Raw genomic sequence first — 21,001 nt, 5'->3', positions numbered from 1 at the left:
GTGTCATCTCTGATTTCTTTTGACAGAGTTTTGTCTCCTTTTAGGAATCTTCCACCTCTCTGGTTAGCTGTATTCCTAGCTATTTTGTTTTATTTGCGGTTACTGTAAGTGGGATTATTGCATATACTGTGAGCTTTTATTTCTTATTCTTAGATTTAATAATGTACTAACTTTCTGGCCTTAGAGTTTGAATCCAGAGTTTTCACATTAAAGAAATAAAATGGCAAGATTTTAAGAAGCCATAGGAAGTTTTTCTCTCTCTCATGTATATATATTTGTATTACTAAAACCATGTGATGACAGATTCCCTTTATATTTTCATTACGGAAAAATTTTCAGGAGAACAAATACAATGTTTCACAAACTAACTGAAAACTCTCCTTTTAAAGTTATGTGAGATTTAACAGTACCCAGTGAACTCTTAACAAGTCCAGCCTTTATATTCACCTTGTAACTATCAGAACAAAACTTTAAAAGGGAAGATTATGATATAAATTCTTACTAGTATGTATCCAAAAAAAAAAAAAAAATCGGCCGGGCGCAGGAAGCGGAGGGGAGAGGGGAAGGCGCGGTGGCTCATGCCTGTTACCGCCAGCACTTTGGGAGACCGAGGCGGGCGGATCACGAGGACAGGATATCGAGACCATCCTGGCTAACAAGGTGAAACCCCGTCTCTACTAAAAACACACAAAAAAATTAGCCGGGCATGGTGGCAGGCACCTGTAGTCCCAGCTACCAGGGAGGCTGATGCAGGAGAATGGCGTGAATCACGGACGCGGAGCTTGCAGTAGGCCGAGATGGACCCACTGCACTGCACTCCAGCCTGGGTAACAGAGCAAGACTCCGTCTCAAAATAAATAAATAAATGAATCCGTACGCACAATGAAATGCAGTAACAACATAAAGTTAAGCCAAAAATATACTGATCATGGCTTTTTTTTTTTTTTTTCAAGACGGAGTCTCGCTCTGTTGCCCAGGCCACTGTGCAATAGCACGATCTTGGCTCACTGTAAGCTCCGCCTCCCGGGTTCATGCCATTCTCCTGCCTCAGCCTCTCGAGTAGCTGGGGGCACCCGCCACCACGCCCGGCTAATTTTTTTTGTATTTTTAGTAGAGATGGGGTTTCACCGTGTTAGCCAGGATGGTCTCAATCTCCTGACCTCGTGATCCACACACCTCGGCCTCCCAAAGTGCTGGGATTACAGGTGTGAGCCACTGCCCCCGGCTACACATGGCTCTTTTTATCACATTACTTGTTGTGGCTCTTCCATTCAGGTAACTGAAGCGATCTTTTTTGTTTATTTGTTTTTGTTTTTTTTGAGACTGAGTCCTGCTCTGTCGCCCAGGCTGGAGTGCAGTGGTGAGATCTCAGCTCATCGCAACCTCTGCCTCCAGGTTTAAGCGATTCTCCTGCCTTAGGCTTCTGAGTAGCTGGGAATACAAGCATGCACTACCATGCCCCACTAATTTTTGTATTTTTAGTAGAGATGAGGTTTTGCCATGTTGGTCAGGCTGGTCTTGAATGCCTGACCTCAGGTGATGTGCCCCCATAGGCCTCCCACAGTGCTGGGATTACAGGTGTGAGCCACTGAAGGTAGGCTGAAACTATCTTTCCATTCAGTATGGTTGCTTCCTCCTTTGGCAGTTTAGAGACAGTCTGAGAATGGCTCAGTTTATAGAATTTATTATGAAACTGTTTTTCATTTATACATTGTAATTTACTTGTTCATGAAAGCCAAAACAGTGGATTACAATGAATAACCTTTGAAAACAAAATGTTACTCCAGTATTTCCAATGTTAAGATAATTGGTTGCCACTTATTGTTCAATTTCTTTAACTCTTAATCTTACACATTCTAAATTACCACTCAAAAATGCCACACTTTAAAAACTGTATGTTGGACTTTTTTTTTTCCTTAATAATCGAGGCACAAAGGATGAAAAGAATTTATAAACTATCAATGTTAGTATAAAATTACATATGGCTAGATAAATATGAAAAATATGTCCATGTTTTCTGATTCTAAATGCAGATTTCTGTCTTCAAATTGTATCGAAACCTTATGAGACCATCTAAGTAACAAAAACATACAGAAAGACTGTAAACAGATTAGGTGGAAGTAGGGCTTATTAGAACCCAGAATGATTACAAGGCAGAAATGTATTCAAAATATCCAGTTACTTGACGTTATCACAGTAGGAAAGGCATTTGTTTATTTCTTTTAACAGCAAATATTATGGTCTTTTATCCTTAAGTTCCATTACATGGAAACAATAAAGTATTAACATTTAACTTAAGATAATTCAGTGTCATCAGCTTTTAAAGAAATAAATACTTTAAAACAATGAAAATAAATCAGTTTGCTTTCAGAAACTACACACTAAATGAATTTCTCTTCTTAACTGATGATGGCCAAAATCCCAACTGTAGAACCATCCTCAGAGAACATGTCATGTAAAAACACTTGGTTCAGTTTAGATCTGTAATTGAAAAGAACATCAGATCCATAGAAAAATAACTCTTACTACAACATTCTACTGCATATAAAGACTCCCAGTGGTAAACTGTGAAGTAAATCGTTTTGAACTGAGTATTCTGTATATTAGATTTTTCTCATTTCCTTTGTGTTACCAGTAAATCTTTATGCTCTTTCAGAATGTTATTATATATCATATATCGGAACATTTTTGAAGTTTTGTTTGTCCTTACTTCCTTTTGTGGTAGTGATTACAGATCTTATATTCTGAGGGTGGACACAGACAAAATAGATGTAATTCCTTTAAAAATGGGATAAATATGGTCCTAACCAAATTCGGAGTCCATGTAGTCACAGAAGTAAAACTAGAACACCTATAAGTCGTCTACAGTGTTCTCTCCTAATAAGCAAAAGAAACTCAAAAGAAACTAAACTTCCTTTATTAGCCATTGTCTTTACATCCCTTCCCCTGTTACCCTACTGGGCCTAGTTCCAAAAGAAATGGCATAACTCTAAGAAAGTTTCTTCCCCCTACTCCCTGAGAAAAATCTTAGCTATGTCTAGATCCTTATTCTAACATCTGGGTATGTAGCTTTGTGTTCCACTATGTAGTCTGGATAGGTTCTTTGAATTTTCCAAAGAGGCCTCCAAGGCCACCAACTGTGGAAATGTTCAGATTTGCCCTTAACCTACAACGAAATATTTATGCTTTTGGTTATTGCAACATGAAGTAAATGCCAATTCTGTTTAATCCCCAAAAAAACCTCTGGCTCAGGGTCCCCAAAGGGAGGTACATGAAGAAAATATTAGAATGTGAAAGGAAAATATCTTGGACCCCCAAAATTACTAAGAAAAACTCAAGGTGGAAACTGCTTAAGGCAAACCAGCCTCCCATTCTATTCAAAGTTATCCTTTTGCTCACTGAGTTAGATGCATAGCTGACTGCCTCCTTTAGAAAGGCTAACAAGATGCCCTCCCTTACCAAACTGAACCAACGTACTTTTCACATATATTGATCGATGTCTCATGTCTCCCCGAAGATGTACAAAACCAAGCTGTGCCCCGAACACCTTGGGTACATGTCCTCAGGGCTTCCCAAGGCTGTGTCATGGGTGCGTCCTCAACCTTGGCAAACTCAACTTTCTAAATTAACTGAGACCTGTCTCAGATTTCCTGGGATCACAAGAACAATGGAATTTTCATCTCTTTTTATTTTCTTTTTGGATATACTTTAAAATTTATATTACATTAGAGCAGTGTTATGACTCAGAAACAATTCCGAAGAAAAAAAAACTAAAAAATTTTATAAATATAGAGTACTTTATGTTGTAAAAATTTATAAGTGCATATATACAATTATGGACTCAGTTTATTTTCTTTAACTCAAAGTGTAAGTAATAGTTTGGAAATGGGCCAAAATATAAGGTGTAATATCAGATGAATAGAAGGATGGGTGTGATAGATGAAGCAAAGAAAAACTGTAAATTGTACAATCTTGTTGGTGAGTATTTGAATGTTTACAAATAAATTTAAAAATCATTCTACTCCTCTGAACAGTCTGAAAACAATCTTAATAAACATGTTGGTAAAACAAAAGCTGTAGAGAACCCTGATGTAGAACAATGGCTCTCAATGGAGTGTGAGACCATCAGTATCACCTATGTCTGTCTCAGACTTTCCAAAGTTTAGCCTTTGTAATTTTTTTTTTGAGATGGAGTCTCGCTCTGTTGCCCAGGCTAGAGTGCAGTGGTGCAATCTCAGCTCACTGCAACCTCTGTCTCCTGGGTCCAAGTGATTATCCTGCCTCAGCCTCCTGAGTAGCTGGGATTACAGGTGTGCACTACCATGCCTGGCTAATTTTTATATTTTTAGCAGAAACGGGGTTTCACCATGTTGGTCAGGCTGTTCTCAAACTCCTGACCTCATGATCTGCCCGCATCTCCCAAAGTGCTGACATTACAGGCAAGAGCCACCATGCCCGGCTGGACTTTATAATTTTTAAAAGCTCTGGTAATTGCACAGATTACATCAAGAACAACTGCTTTAGGTATTCTATAATTTCTTTTTAGTAACTAATTAATCATAACTTTTGGGTGTGTATATACAGGTGGTTTCTGAACAACATTTTTATTATAGGGATATTGACAAAAAAACCTAAGTGCAAATGGAGTATAACCTGTACCACCAATTCCATACACACCACACACCACCAATACACACACACACACACACACACACACACACACACTCTCTCTCTCTCTCTCTCTCTCTCTCTCTCCCTCTCTCTCTCAGAGAGAAGGAAGAAAAATCAAGGTGAATTTAATTTCAATATAGTTAACTGAAAAAGAGAGCTGAAGCATTTATTGCTTTGTGAACTGTGCTGCTTTGTTACTAGGAAAAACAATCATTTCCATAAAATAAGCACAAACTAACTCCAAAACGAGTTTGGCCAGTACAAACTGATGCTCAACCATGTAATTCTATTACATGCCCTGGCAACAGGCCCTTCATTTTAACAAACCTTTCAAGTATGTCATAATTTCAATGCTGCATCAAACTGGTTCAAACGAGATTCTTCTTTTAATATACTAAGCATTTCTCTTAATAGAGGACATGTTCTCAAAACTATCTCTTTAGACACTCTTACTTAACTTTGATTATGAAGTGCCTACTGCCAAAGCTAAAATTGATTTCTGCAGTAAAGAATATCCCAAAGGACTGTAAAGTTTACAGATAATGCATAGATAAAACAAAAAACCTATTAGGTTTATTTACTTACATCATCAATGTCTTCATCATCATCTCCAATATCGTCAAACTGGATTTCATCATCATCTCCAGGACCAAATGTGTCTGTTTCATTGATTTTAGCTAAAGGTAAAATAACAGACATACTGATTATATAATCAAGATTTTGCCTGTAATCCCACCACTTTGGGAGGCCATGGTGGGCAGATCACTTGAGATCAGGAGTTCAAGACCAGCCTGGCCAACATGGTGAAACCTGGTCTCTACTAAAAGTAAAAAAAAAAAAACTAACCAGGTATGGTGGCAAATGCCTGTAGTCGCAGATGGTGAGGCAGGAAAATAGGTTGAACCCGGCAGGCATAGAATGCAGGGAGCTGAGATGGTGCCACTGCACTCCTGCCTGGGTGACAGAGCAAGACTCTGTCTCAAAAAACAAAGAACGAATGTGCTGTAGTGTGCTCTATTTTTCGTTTGTTTTTAAAAGGTATTTTTAATTATCACTTAGCACATATACAAAACATACTTTAAGTATGGTAGGCAGACTCTGACTACACTAACTCAATAGCCAAACATTTCCATGTAGCCTTCAAAAGGGATTTGAGCACAGGTTAACAATTTATCCTCAAGATACATAAAGTTCTCTTGAAATTACAACAGCTAGTTAACCAATTATTTAAACAGACTTATCAAATCAGTGAGAAATACTTGGTTAAATCATGATCATGCTTATCCCTAAGTAATGAAAGTGAAACTTTCAGCACTTCCTGAAATGCCAATAATTTCATCAGGATCTTCATGTTTATATAAAAATCTTTTCATAAAATGCAATGTGATAAATAATGAAAACAGCTGCCTAGTAAAATATGTAGGCTTTCCAACAGTGCATATTCTCTTTGATGGTGTCATGAGGGACTTATTTTAATCTTGTCAAGTTTTCCGCGGTAAGTATGCATTGTATTTGTCTTTAAGAAAAAGAAAACACAATTGTTTGTTAAAAATAATCCCACAGTTACAACTTTGCTGAGATGAATACTTTTTTCTATAATAATCAAACATTAGTATTACATTTGTTGCCTTTGCTTAAATGAAAACTGCCAGTCTTGAGAACTGTTTAGAAAAACACAATAAAAAACGTATTCCTTTGACAGATCTTATATAACAATCCAGAGCTTATGAATTCATAAACTCATCACTAAACGAACTTTCATAATTCATAATCTCTTTATTAGAGACTTCTACTTTCAAGTTCACAATGTCTTTATTAGAGATTTCCAGTTATTAATATCTTTTCCAAAGTATCATAAGTATACTGAAGTATAGGCAACACTACTTATAAAAAATTTTTAAGTATTCACTAAAACACTATGTAAAACAAGAGTTCTATGGAAATAGCTTCACCTAAATACCAACAAACATTAATATCAAATAACAAGGAGATAAAATCATTTTGATATTACCATGTTCTGGAAGCTCGCCATATGCCTTCAGGCTTCTAGCTTCATCTGCATTGTACTTTAAAATTACATCAGCTTTGTTATCCTTAGAAATAAACAAATAACTTTCAAAACGTCTTATACCAAAATATCACCAGTTGCTTCACAAGTTACTTTCAAAATGAACACATCTAAAAAAATCCCATATACCGTTTATTACAAACTCTCCTGCTTTTCTTTGCCTACCCCAATACCCTCTAGAAAAAAATTCTTGAGTCTGAGTAATTAGGAAGTGGTTTATGTTCATTAGTAAACAATGATTAACAGCTTAGGAAAGATTGTAGAGATTTCACTTTAATAAAAGCACAAAAGGCAAGCACAGTGCTTTTATTTACTATTCCCTTTTAATTAGAAGTCTCTTGGAAAAAACAAAAGACTAATTAAAAAAATTGTAATATAAAACTTTTTAGGTCAAACACTGCAATTCAAAACTAAAAATGAGTAAAGAATAATGATGTTAAAAAGGTAATACACTTTTCTAGGCCAGGCACGGTGGCTCGCGCCTGTAATCCCAGCACTTTGGGAGGCTGAGGTGGGCGGATCATGAGGTCAGGAGATCAAGACCACACTGGCTAACACGGTGAAACCCCGTCTCTACTAAAAATACAAAAAATTAGCTGGGCGTGGTGGCAGGTGTCTGTAGCCCCAGCTACTCGGGAAGCTGAGGCAGGAGAATGGCACGAACCCAGGAGGTGCAGATTGCAGTGAGCCAACATCAAGCCACCGCACTCCAGCCCGGGCAACAGAGCAAAACTCTGTCAAAAAATAAAAAATAAATAATACTAATAATAAACTTTTCTATGCATCAGTAGTTCTTAGTATAGATTATCTAACAGAATTGTCTATGGAACTCGAAAAACAGCTTGATTTTAAAGATAGATACCTACTTCCTTAAGATTGAAAGTAGACCTGCCTGGGGTGTAGTACATGAATGCATATTTTTAAAAGCTCTTCTGGGTGGGTGTTTCTAATGCCAACACTAAGAACCACTTTCCTAAGATGTTCACAAGTCCCCATTTGAAAGTATTTTATCCAACTTGGGGTGAGGAGGGGTTCTGATTGCTTACAATTTACAATATAAATAAGATGTAAACTAAAGTGATCTGTCACAATGGCAGTATGAAATAGACCAACACTTTTCAAACTGTAATGTGCAAACCAGATTTTGTTAAAATGATAATTAGAATAATATAATGGACATAAAAATAACATTTTAAAAGCACAGTACAACTTTTTATTTGATATATGAAAAAGAAACAAAGTCAATGTGTAATTAAGTCTATCAAAATAAATGCCTTCTTGCAGTGATTGCAGGAATGGCAGAATAAGGACTTGCTAAAATTTGTTCCTTCAGAAAAGAAATATGAACATTGACAAAATGGTCAAAATCCATAATATCAGAAATCTGAAAATTAACCAAATGAATGCAATAAACACTAAGGAGCGTTTATTCAAGAAAAATAGGTGAATCTTACTAAGAAAAAGCAGTGTGGCCTTTTAAGTTCCCCTATTCCCATACCTTACTTCAGTTTAATAAAAACCACCAGAATAGCAGCTACTGAAAAGCACAGAACAAGTCCGAAGTTCTTTGATAACACCATTCTATAGAGAACTTCCTGGAAGTTCCTGGAAACTTCCATTTTAAGAACTTTCCTTTAACTCACTTGATTCAGAGCTTATTCACTGTGGTTTACCCCACAGGGCTTTTGTAGAAAAAATAATCTGCGGCAATTTTTTAACATGCCTTAAGTGGTAATAACAGTTGGGACAAAAAATAAACTAACCAAAAATCTTAAAAAAGCTCTGGAGTGAGATATCCATAGGAAATTTGTAAAGTCCAACATACTTCTGCAAATCTAAAAGGCCAAATATATGTTCAGAGTAGTGCACATGATAAGGAAAAATACAGGAAAGCCCTAATACTACCCCCGACTGAACTTGAGATCCTGCATAGCAAGATATGAAGACTAAGGAAGAGTTGTCAGTTGACCAACATTGGCTGAATGTTGAAAGTATTTCTCTACATGTACAAGATTCCTCTTTAAATGATTAAAGTCTTGGTGGTTTTAATGAAATCTTTGTTCAAACATGAACTGCCCACTAAACTAACCAACTATTCAATGGCCAAAGAATTAGTTCAGAAAAGTCACCAAACAAGCAGTATCAACAACAGCCCTGAGAGGTAGGAATCTGATTTCCAGAACTGCTATGTTGTAGTTAAAATGTTCAGCTTAAAAAAAAAAAAAAAAAGATGTAAAAAAGTGGCTCAAACACAGGGAAAAAAAATACTATTCCTGAGGAATCCCAGAAGTTGGACTTAGTTTATCTAAGACTTAAAAAGAAATCATGTCTAAAAATATTAAGGAAATTATGAAAAGGGTATTTCTTAAACAGAGAAAGTCAAGAAAGACACTGAAGTCATGTAAAAAGTAGAAATTCTCAAGATGAAAAGTAGAGTAACTTCAATATGCCACTTACAGTAATGAAAAGAACAATCAGACAAAAGATCAACAGAAGACTTGAACATTATAAAACAACTTAGACTTAACAGATGACTACAGAGAACTCCACCTAATATCAAGAGAATAAAAATATAGACATAGCAGTAGTTTCTCAATGTGGTTAAACAACGGTGATGAGTTCCACGGGTAGAAGTAAAATGTATTTTACAGACCTACAACATGTTTAAGTAGTTTCAAGGTTGGAGATTAAACAGACCTACAACATGTAAATAGTTTCAAGGCTGGAGATTAAACAGCTACTACTGTCTTTGTTATACACTGTTCACTTTATAGCATGTACTTTACAACAGTTTGTACCGTTAACTACTTGGTATGCATGTCTTAACTTTACACTACCAAACTATAAAACTTTTAGAGGAGAACAGACTTATTCAACTGCATCAACTAGACTTGTGGTTTCCCAGATTTGGATTTCAAGAACTTTAAATTTCAAAATATTAAAATAATATTAAAAATAATATTAGGTAAATGAGTCTCCAGATTAAATTTTGCTTTGCCAAATTAGAACACTAATAAAAATTACTACCTTATACACTTTCTCATTTAAAAAGGTAAACAATTGTGCTCCATGAAAAACATTGTTAACTATGTATCTCCTAATTTGACTTCAGAGCATTGAAAATTCAGCCTGCACCACTACTATTTAACAGACCAGCATTTGGGACTACAATGTCTGAAATACCTAGCTGAATGCCTGAAACATCATTGGCCTTTAAATGGATGAGGACAGATGATCTACAGTACTTGTCTAAGCCTGCAAGAAAATATTTACTGCACATTATATTAACAATGAAAACAAAGAATTAAAAAATTTATGTTTTTCCACAAAAATATATGTACCATTAACTATCTGTGAGAATTATTTCAAATTTCAAAAACAGTATAGTCTTAAATACAACTGGCCCTTAATAAATGATGATGGCAGGCAGAATGGTGAGAAAGCAACCTGGGCTGGAATGGGTCAAAGATGCTAGTATAGTTACCTTCCAAACATTAACAACTGCTTAAACACAAAGACATAACACAACTTTAAATGTTATTTTTACCTGATAGTCCCGTAAACCAACCAATATAATGTCTGATGTATTTATCCAAACCTGTAAGAAATTTACTGCAGATTATTTTAAAAATAAAAACAAATAATAAAAAGAATATTTAGTGAATCCTCCCACAAAACAAGTATACTATTCACCTAGTGTGAAAAAAAAATTAATTAATTAGATGCCAGGAGAGGTGTCTCATGCCTGTAATCCCAGCACTCTGGGAGGCTAAGCCAGGAGGATGACCTGAGCACAGGAGCTTGAGACCATCCTAGGCAATGTAGAGAGGCCTAGACTGTACAAAGAGTTTGGAAAAAAAAAAAAAAGGCTGGGTGTAGTGGCATGTACCTGCCAACTACTTTAGGAGACTGAGGCGGGAGGACTGCTTGAGGTGAAGGCTGCAGTGAGTGGTGGTTGTGCCACTGTACTCCAGCCTAGACAACAGAGTGAGACGCTGCTTCAAAAAATAAAAATAAATTAGAAAAAAAAAAACCTGAAATATATATATATCTGTAGCATAGTTGTATGTACTACATAGTTAAGGTATGACATGAAAAAACTATAGTACCCAGTTGTTTGTTAAAACTTTCTTATTTAGAATGTTAAAAAATATATAGCAATTTTATTTCAATTACTCAAGAGTTTAAAATGTCAGATGATCCTTTGTCTCAGAAATTGAGAGACATGTAATTGTCCAAAATACAGAAGACGTATCTACACAAAATGACTATAAAGCACCCAGTCTACATAAATATAGCCCCTGTTCTTGTCTTAATGTTTGTGTTCCTCGAAAGATTTATATTGAAATTTGGATCCCCAAGGTGATGGTACTAGGAGGTTGGGCCTTTGGGAGGTGATTATGTGATGAGGGCTGATCGTTCATGAATGAGATTTTTGCTCTTATAGAAGAGGCCCAAGGCAGCTAGTTCATCCCTTCCACCATGTGTGGACTAAGCCAGAAGGCGCCACATAATAATCAGGAAATGGGTCCTCACCAAATATTAAATAGATGTCTCTTTCTCCAAAACTATGAGAAATAAAATTTCTGTTTTTTATAATCTACCCAGTCAGTGAGCAGCCCAAACGGACTAAGAGAACCCCTAAAAGTGTCACTAAATCGGAAAAGAAAGAATGCTAACACACCAAAAAGATTTTTTTTTTCTTTTTGAGATAGAGATTCTCTCTATCACCCAGACTGGAGTGCATTAGCACAATTTTTAGCTCATGGGAACCTTGAGCTCCTGGGCTCAGCCTCCTGAGTAGCTGGGACTACAGGTGTATGCTGGCTAATACTTCCACAGAGATCAGCCAAAACAAAGGTTTTATTATTTTAATTAAAAATCTGAGTAGTAGAGACTTTTAATCAGTGTAATTTATAAAACTACCTGATGTGGTATTATTAACAAATAGAGTGTCTAACATATTCCATATTTTAATTTTCCTAGTACCACCTAAAACAGTTTCCCCCAATCCAAAACCTAATGAACGGATATGCACTGATCAATGTCTTTTAATCTAAAGTAATTCCCAAATTTTTCCTTCTTTCACAGCATTAACATTTAATTGAGTCAAGACCATTTGTGTTATATATTATATTTGTCTGGTTTCTTCAATACTAAAATCAGAGTAAACATTTCTGGTAGGAATACAACAGAAGTTAAACAAACAAATTAGTCTTTAAAAGTAAATCTAAAAGTTATCAAACACATTTTCTATTTATTCACATTGTCACATGAATCATTGTTGTATAAATTATTTTGGGAACTCACAAAAATAAATTGCTTGGACCATGTATTTAAAGCAGAGACATTTTTTACGGCAAATTTTTATTGAAAAGAAACCTACACACCTACCTTTTTTCTCAATTTCCCTCTGATATGGCATAACCTCTTTACACCATCAAAACACAATGCTTCCAGTCGTCCATTTCCCAACATTTTGATTACCTGAGCATACTCTGAGAAGGGGAGATAAAAAAAAAAGGTTGAGATCCCATTCAACATTGGTTAAAATGTAATGACTGAAATTTAGCTATTGGGCTGGGCACGGTGGCTCATGCCCGTAATTCTAGCAATCTGGGAGGCCAAGGCAGTTGAAGTCACCTGAGGTCAGGAGTTTGAGACCAGCCTGGCCAGAATGGTGAAACCTTGTCTCTTCTAAAGATAGAAAAATTAGCTAGACTTGGTGCCAGATGCCTGTAATCCCAGTTACTCAGGAGGCTGAGGCAGGAGAATGGCTTGAACTCTGGAGGCAGAGGTTGCAGGGAGCTGAGATAGCATCACTGCATGCCAGCCTGGATGTCAAGATCAAAACTCACCACCAACAACAATAACAACAACAAAAAAAGAAATTTATCTGTTAATAAAAGCTCCATTTACTGCTGAATTAGATCAAACTACTTACAAAGAAAAATAGGATAAAACAAATAGCAAAAAGCTTGAGTAATTTATTCAGAGTCGTATTTCAAAATGACATATATTCTAACTTTATCAAGGGAAACCAGAGAATTCTTTATCTGTCAACTTCTACACCTCTCCCAGCTATGCTCATATACTTTAACACCTTTAAATTTAGAGTAAATAAAAGACTAAGTCAAGTAACTTGTTCAGGGTTACAAATGCCATTTCCATGACAAGCTATTTCTGTGACTAGAGGCATTTTAATTACCCACTCATTTTGATTAAGTCAACTCTTGTTTTCACGATTGTACACTCTGCTTTTGAACGTCAAGTGGCACATTTCAAAATATACACTATAATGCTTCATCAGTCTCTCACATGAACCCTAACTCTATCTTCACTATCCCTAAACTCAGAAATGACAAACAATAGCTTAACTATTAAAAATTCCTGTTTACTTTAGAATACCTTGGTGATTATTCCAAAGTTCTTAGAAAATAAGAGTGAAAGGCCATGCATGATTACTTACGCCTGTAATCCCAGCACTTTGGGAGGCCGAGGCAGGTGCATTACCTGAGGTCGGAAGTTTGAGACCAGCCTGGCCTACATGGTGAAACCCCGTCTCTACTAAAAATACAAAACTTAGCTGGGCGTGGTGTCACACACCTCTAATCCCAGATACTAGGGAGGCTGAGGCAGGAGAACTGCTTAAGCCCAGGAGACGGACATTGCAGTAAGCTGAGATCATGCCACTGTACTACAACCTGGCTGACAAAGCCAGACTCCGCCTCAAAAAAACAAAAAAAAGCTGCATTGTGGGGTTATATATGTGGCAACTGATCCATTTTACAAAAATCCAGTGAGTTCAGCTTATCACTAAGCACTTTTGAAACATGGAGAAAAATAAAAACAAAATGAGAATGAAAATTAAAAAACTGGTCCTGAAAGTAAAGTCAACATCTATTAGAAGTGAAAAAGATGAAGGCTAAATAAGTGTCTTTTGCCAGAAAATATGTTTCATATAATTAAAAGATGTTGATTTTTTAGTGGCTTCTATTTAGAACATAAATGACTACCAAAAATTCTATAGAAACATACCTAGCTTTTCTTATAAATTATTAAACAATAAATGTATTCATGCTGAAAATAATTAAATGTGAAGAAATTTGAATATGGATTATCTATGAGGTTAGCACTCCAGGAAAACTTGCCTGTGATGGAACTATTACATATCCAAATTTTAAGTTAAATTAATCTACATAGTCATATGCGGTTAGTGGTTACCTATTTGTAACAGCATAGTATAAAGTAGGTAACAGTATTACATTAAAGTTAAATATGTTGTTTGTAATTAGTAAAGGAGAATTGCTTCATCTTAGGAGATATATGCTGAAGTATTTAGGGCTAAAGTCTGTAAATTCATATTACTAGTTATCTGTATAAAAATTCAAAATAGTTAGAAAAACATGTATACATGCAGATACTCAGAGATAGAAATAAAGTAAAAGATGTAAAAGGTTAAAAATTAGTGAATGTAGATGAAGAATACATGCAACTTTGTTGTGTACTAATATCACAAATTTTTCTTAAGTTCATCACTTAAAGAAAAAAAGAAGAAAAAAAGCAAGGGGCCCAATAAATTTACTTTTTTTTTGTATGTTAGTCGGTACCTCCGTTATCAATTCAAGGGGTTAGTCAATTATTAGGATTGTATTACATTTTATGATTATATACTAGCTGCATTGAAGAACTTGTGGTTCAAAAAGGTTTTGGGATTTTATCCTCACAAATAACCATGGTCTAATAGGGTACAACATTACTCATTACCAATGTATGGAATATTTAATGATCACAGTCTATGCTTAATTTGCTTTGAACTTTTGGATTTTTTTTGAGACAGGGTCTTGCTCTGTCACCCAGGCTGAATACAGTGGCACCCTCACAGCTCCCTGTAGATTTGACTTCCTGGGTTCAAACTATCCTCTCCCCTCATCCTCCAAAGAACCTGGGACTCCAGTTGTGTAACACCATGCCTCATTAATTTTTGTATTATTATTATTATTTTTTTTGTAGAGACAGGGTTGTACCCTGTTGCCCAGGCTGGTCTCAAACTCCTAGCTTCAAGCAAGCCAACCACCTCGCTTTCCAAAGGGCTGGGATTGCAGGCATCAGCTAGATTGTGTTCTTCCACACAAAATACTGAACGTATATCTACAAAAATGCTGCCATCGAATCCTCTATCCAGACTTGGTATATCCAAGAAATCGTTATTTAATGAACAAGTATAGGAGAAATGTAGATGATGAGAAATGAGGAAAAGAGAAATGGAAACACAGGGACAACTGCTCAGGATAATGATTAAGATTCCTTTAGGAGAAAGACTGAAATTTATATTAACAGCAACAACAACACATATTAGTAAAAGAAGCCTAACTTGAAAAGTCTTACCTTGTCCATCCTCTTTAAACACCAACTCTCTTTTTTCAGATTCATTCTCATTTTTACCCCTGCGCCTGTTTTTACCTCCTTTGCCTAATTAATTAAAAGAGTAGATAAAAAATTAATGTTAAAATCTACATAATATCATATAAACTAAACTATAAAACAAAATAAGGCTTTTGAAGTTTGTTTTTGAAACCACTTGCAGGAAAATTAAAAATATATCATTTAAACACATAATAAATGTGTTTAATTTACATTACAACATTAACATTATCTCATTAACAGAACCTGTCAAAGGTTCTTTTTAAGTCTTTTACCTGATATATATCAATAGTATCCTTCTTGGACATTTGTTTGGATACTTCTGAAATGAGAATATATCTTATATAAAACTATATAATAGAAACATTTTATTACCCAAAGATATCTATTATGAATATTTTGTTCACATTTTCCAAATAAAAACAGGACTTCATTCATTTTCTTCTATAGCATATTTTAACTACACTCAACAATTTGTCCTGAATATGTTTTCATTTCAATAACTGCAGATCTGGACAAACATTTTAAAGGTTGAAGTATACTTAATAGTTTAATTTCTTCCAATGTTTTAATTTTATTATATAATGCTGCATTGAATATTATTCCACAAACAAATTTCACAAGATAAATGAACAGAAATATAATTTCTGGGTTAAAGCTTACATATATACTTCCTTAGACTTCTGATAACTATTTCAACTGCCATCATGTTTCACTCTATTTTTAAGTTTTTGCTTATTACTAAACACATCCAGAGTATTTCCTTGTGAGATTTTCTATTGAATTATCAAGGGACTGGGGTACTTCTCCATAACATTTTATCCCCATTAGAGAACGTAAACCAAAATAGCGGCCGTTTCCAAAAGGAGGGAGAAAGGCTACAAATTACACTAATATTAAGGGATTGACTGAAGAATTTGAATAAAAACGTTAACACTGCAAATAGAATAAAACATATACCTGGCCACCGTAAAGCCAGACATCTAACTTCTTGAATCCACCCCACTACCTCTGCGGCAGTCTCACATTGTTCGGTGCCACTATAAAAGACAATTGGGCTTCCACAACTCTGTGATTTATCCAGATTCTGATGCATTCTTAGGGCGTGCCAAAACTAAATTTCTACAAAGGAAAACACATTCTGTATTTCGAGCCATTAATCGTGCCTGAACTTAGCTGCGTCAGGACGAAGATCATACCTGCTTTGCTTACTGGGTTTTACAAAAGTCTGGCAGCTTTTCAAATGCCTAATTCATGATTAGCTCATAAATTTCCAAAAGAATGGCAACTTTAGCAATCTCAAAGGTGGGAGCACCTTACTCTAGCTCTTCACAAGTATAGGCCAAAGGATGCCCTCTTTCTGATGTGAAGATGGGTTTCTAAGATTTCTGTAGAATACCAGCTTAACGCATGCAAAGAAAAAGTAATTCCACATATGGCCCATGCTCATTTACATATTTAGATAAACCTCACCACGACAATATTGACAGGCATCTGGATTTTCAAATGAAAAAACAAAACAAAACAAAAAACACACAAAAAACCAAATGAGCAAGTTTTACTTCTACATTATTAAGTCTCATCTCATAAAATTTTAAGGGTCTTCAAAAGTATCCTTCAAGTAAGTAGCCCAGAAGATAACACTAATTTTACACAATAATAAAAACATTCAATTCAGGATGGGGATTATCTTAAGAAAAAGAAACTTGGGAGGGGTAACAGAGGGCTTTAATGAATCTATGTTGTAATTCCTAGAGGTATGGATTTCTAGGAGTTCACTGTATTACTATACTTCCTTTTTTTTTTTTGAGACGTAGTCTTGCTCAGTCGCCCAGGCTGGAGTGCAGTGGCGCGAGCTCAGCTCACTGCAAGCTCCGCCTCCCGGGTTCACGCCATTCTCCTGCCTCAGCCTCCCCACGCCCGGCTAATTTTTTTTGTATTTTTAGTAGAGAGGGGGTTTCACCATGTTAGCCAGGATGGTCCCGATCTCCTGACCTCGTGATCCGCCCGCCTTGGCCTCCCAAGGTGCTGGGATTACTGGCGTGAGCCACTGTGCCCGGCCATTAAGGCACATATGATAAAAAAAAAAAAATTGTTTTCAATTTACCAGAATTAACCAAACCTGATCATTCCCCTTCTATTGTGATATCATGTAACAGAATCCACTTTAAATTATATTTTAAAGGAATGAGGCTAGGCATGAACATACAAAAATTAAAGTCGTTTAATATTTTATTTCGTTTTCTTTCTAAGATCAAAAAATGCACATATTCTCCTTAAACAAATCCGATGTGTTTTGGAGATACTCTCTTCACCGAGAACTTTTTTAGGCATAACTCAGTTTAAAAGTTCTACCCTACAAGAATAAAGGAAGCCTTACAATTTAAGGATAGAGTCAGGTACAGGGATAATAACATCAGCAAAGATTTAACGGATATTTTGCAAAGGGAGATACTCTGATCTTTAGAGTTGATAGCTTAGAGAACTGGGAATCTCATCACTAGAAATAAAGGTGAGAAGAAGATACCTAATGAAGTTGTTCAGTACCATCTGAGAAAATGTTAGTGAAAAATCATAAGCCTTTGCTAACTCTTTCTAATTAGACTTCTCCCAGAATACACTTTATCCTCGAATAATTTTGCAGTAAAACAAACAAACAAACCAACCTTATACGCACAACCCGTTAGTGGGTTTTCGGGAGAGCAAAGAGTAATGCCCAGAAAACACTGCACTGTACTGTCACCAAGTACCTCAGGAGTTGTGTGTCGTGACAGCTATAAAGAGAAAATGAAACAGATTCCATGCTGCCAACCGGCAAGTAAAAAGAAGACAAATTGGTCTGGGTCCCAAGAAGGAATAATCTAAACAGAGTTTTTATGGACTATAAAATATGGTCCCCTCCTGTGGAAAATAATATTTTGTTTCCACCTACAGTTTTCTTCAAGCAATTACAAGGACATTAAAAGTGAAAGATTACCTCAGGTGTATAAAAAGGAGAATTTCTTTCAGAAATGACTGAGCAAGCGTTCTGCCGAGGTTAGACCTCCTATTTTTAGAAGCTGTGAGTAAACTTATTTTCAAGTCTAAGCTTCGTGTGAAAGTTTAGCCTCAGAATGAAGGGAACGTTGATGTCTTTACTCCCACAATATTTATCGGATACGGAAGCTGAAAACTTGCCTAAATATATAACAAATCTTCTGCAAAAGAATGTTACACTCTATAAAGGGATGGAGAAGAGTAAAACGCCAGAGATGAACCTAAACATGCTTCAAGGTTTCCCCACTGTTTAACAAGGAAAAGGGAGTAACTTTAGCAATACTTTTAACTGTTCAGATACGTAAGTCTTCAAAGTTAAGAACTGCTTCCAGGAAAGTAGCAGGGAAGTGTTTGCAGGTGCCTACTCTGGAAAGCTAGGCCGTCCGGTTAAGGTCCCTCAACCGTCCCTACCTATACGCCTTCCGTCTGGCGTGAAATCAGCAGCAAAAGCCCGCTATCTTCCGAAGGAGGCCCCACAAAAATGGCGTCTGTCCCACCCCAATGTGACCAAATCGGGCATTCCCGGCTCCTTTCCCGAACACAGTGCTGGGGTCGCAGCGCCCAGTACCGCCGTTAGAACAGTCACTGCGGCCTGGAACAGACGTCGGGGTTACTGGCAGAGCAAGCCGAGGTATAGCCCCAGAGGCTTACAGCAGTACCTTTATTCTTGGGCATGGCGATGACGACAGCCTCGTGGGACCTCTTCCGACTCCTTTCTGGCGGTTACTACTCTAAGAGCCGGCTGAACTAAGATGTCGCAGGTGGGTGCGCAGAAGAGGCTGGCTACAGAGCTCTCTGATAAACTGCTGACGCGCACTCTCTGGCGTCAGCAAAAGGCGACGCAACTGATTGCGATACTTCTCCCCGCCTCTCTGCGGCTGAGGCGTGGCCAAATGACTGACACCTAGTAGACTCCATCAGGATACCGGAGAGTTTGGTGCAGTATGAATAAACAGGAAGCGGGGAGGGACTCAGCATGGAGAACGTGGAGTCAAGGATGAAATGGGCGGGGCCCTGGAGTCCTTTGCTAAAAAACCGTCTTCCAGTTTCAGAAGTTAGTGGGTCATTTAACTGTAAACGCCTAAATTTTAAGAGAGCCCTTACTCTTATACAGTGAGTTTGGAGGACTGGCTTAGGACAAGGTCTTCTATGTTCAGAATGTTTATTACTTTTCTCTTTTTTTTTTTTTTTTTGACAACGAAGTTTCGCTCTTGTTGCCCAGGCTAGAGTGCAAGGGCGCGATTTTCCCGGCTAATTTTTTTATTTTTAGTGGAGATGGGGTTTCACCATGTTGGCCAGGCTCTCAAACCCCTGACCTAGTGATCCGCCCTCCTCTGCCGCCCAAATTCCTGGGATTGCAGGCGTGAGCCACTGCACCCGGCCTATTCTTTTCAGTCTCTGTCTTCTCTGCCTCACCACTTCACAGTAAACCATGTAAGTACAGAAGCCGCATCTGTTGCTTACAATTGCTAGCACCCAGCGGAATACTGACAAAAAGTAGACAGTAAATATATACAGGAAATGCAAGGTAAATATACATAGGGAGGAGTGAGACTAAGCATCTGAATCTTTACAGTAAATCATAGCTTAACCGAATGTCTCAAATGGACTGGCTGTGGTGGTCAAATTATTTCAAGATAAATTCCATTTGATTATGGTATACAATCATTTAATTTACTGGATTTGTTGTGTGTGCTACTATTATGTTTAGAATCTTAGCATCTGTGTTAAGATATATTGGCTTGTATCTTGTGATGACTTTGACTTTAGGATCAATACAATCCTGGCTTCACAGAATGAATTGTGTAGTGTCTCTTTTTCTTCTGTGTTTTTGGACACATTTGAGGATTGATGTAAATTCTTTAAATGGTCCTCGGCCTTAGTTTTGATTATGAATTCGTATTATATTTATTCCCAAGTCAGTTCTGGTAGTTTTTATGTATCAGAAATTTGTTCATTTATTCTAAATTATATAACTTGTTGGGCGTATAATTGGCCATCATATACAAAGTACAGTATCTTCCTAATCCTTTTTTTACCCTTTCTTTCTGCAAGGTAAATAGTATGTATGTATCAGGAATTTTTTCATTTATTGTAAATTATCTTACTTGTTGAGCATGCAATTGGCCATCATATACATAGTATAGTATCCTCCTAATCTTTTTTTTTTCTGTCTTTTTTTCTGCAAGGTAAGTGGTAGTACCCTGCTCATCACTACTGGTTTTAAGGAATTTAAGCCTTCATGGTTTTGTTTTTAAAAGCCTAGCGATGAAGACATAACGTTAAAAATAAAATTTTCTCTGAACCCAGAAATCCTCTCCACAAAGACAGTAGAGAATGAAATCAGTTTTACTGTTAAAAATATGAAATTTGAATTTAATGTACATTGTAGAAAATCAACCAAAAGATTACAAAGTCAAAAAGAAATCTTACCTTTTATATAGCTAAGCATCAAGGTAGTCTTCAAGAAAGACAAATTTTCTTAAAAGAAATTACTGGTTGATCAGTAGTCTTTAATAAAGAAAATTTAATGGCACCATTTGTCACATGCCCTTAGTTTACAATGGTAACAGGAGACCACATGTTATATATAGCTAATTGTCTTTAATCAGAAGAGAAACTGACTTCTCATATCTTTAATCTCAGGAGGTAGTTTTGCAGTGTAGAGAAAAGCACCTACTGAGGTTAAGTTCTTACCTTTTACTGAAACTGGAAACAGAGGGGCACTTTCTTTACATTTACGTTTCAAAGAGATAGCTCCTAGGGCCATTAGATAAATACTGCTGTGTCATTGATATGCTT

General features: G+C 36.5%; 1 protein-coding gene across 7 annotated transcripts in view; it reads right to left on the bottom strand.

The window, feature by feature from the left end:
* EIF1AY (eukaryotic translation initiation factor 1A Y-linked) overlaps positions 1-19,073 on the bottom strand; it is a 70,329-nt gene extending 51,256 nt beyond the window's left edge. For 3 of the 7 annotated variants that reach the window (XM_063660947.1, XM_063660948.1, XM_054473419.2), the window contains exons 1-6: positions 18,859-19,015; positions 15,128-15,211; positions 12,134-12,237; positions 10,287-10,337; positions 6,683-6,764; positions 5,257-5,348 (exon numbers count right to left, since the gene is read on the bottom strand). In XM_063660947.1, the coding sequence (XP_063517017.1) occupies positions 5,257-5,348; positions 6,683-6,764; positions 10,287-10,337; positions 12,134-12,237; positions 15,128-15,211; positions 18,859-18,874 (429 nt within the window). In that variant the 5' untranslated portion in view covers positions 18,875-19,015. Of the gene's footprint in view, positions 1-1,668; positions 2,482-5,256; positions 5,349-6,682; positions 6,765-10,286; positions 10,338-12,133; positions 12,238-15,127; positions 15,212-18,858 lie in introns of those variants that run through there. The other 4 variants (XM_054473420.2, XM_063660945.1, XM_054473422.2 and 1 more) reach the window with 4 other exon arrangements.
* Between the last annotated feature and the right edge of the window lie 1,928 nt (positions 19,074-21,001).

The sequence above is a fragment of the Pongo pygmaeus genome, chromosome Y (assembly GCF_028885625.2).
Source record: "Pongo pygmaeus isolate AG05252 chromosome Y, NHGRI_mPonPyg2-v2.0_pri, whole genome shotgun sequence".
Classification (NCBI taxonomy): Eukaryota; Metazoa; Chordata; class Mammalia; order Primates; family Hominidae; genus Pongo; species Pongo pygmaeus.
The sequence above is the reverse complement of the archived record's forward strand: the minus strand, read 5'-3'. Positions and strand labels throughout refer to the sequence as shown.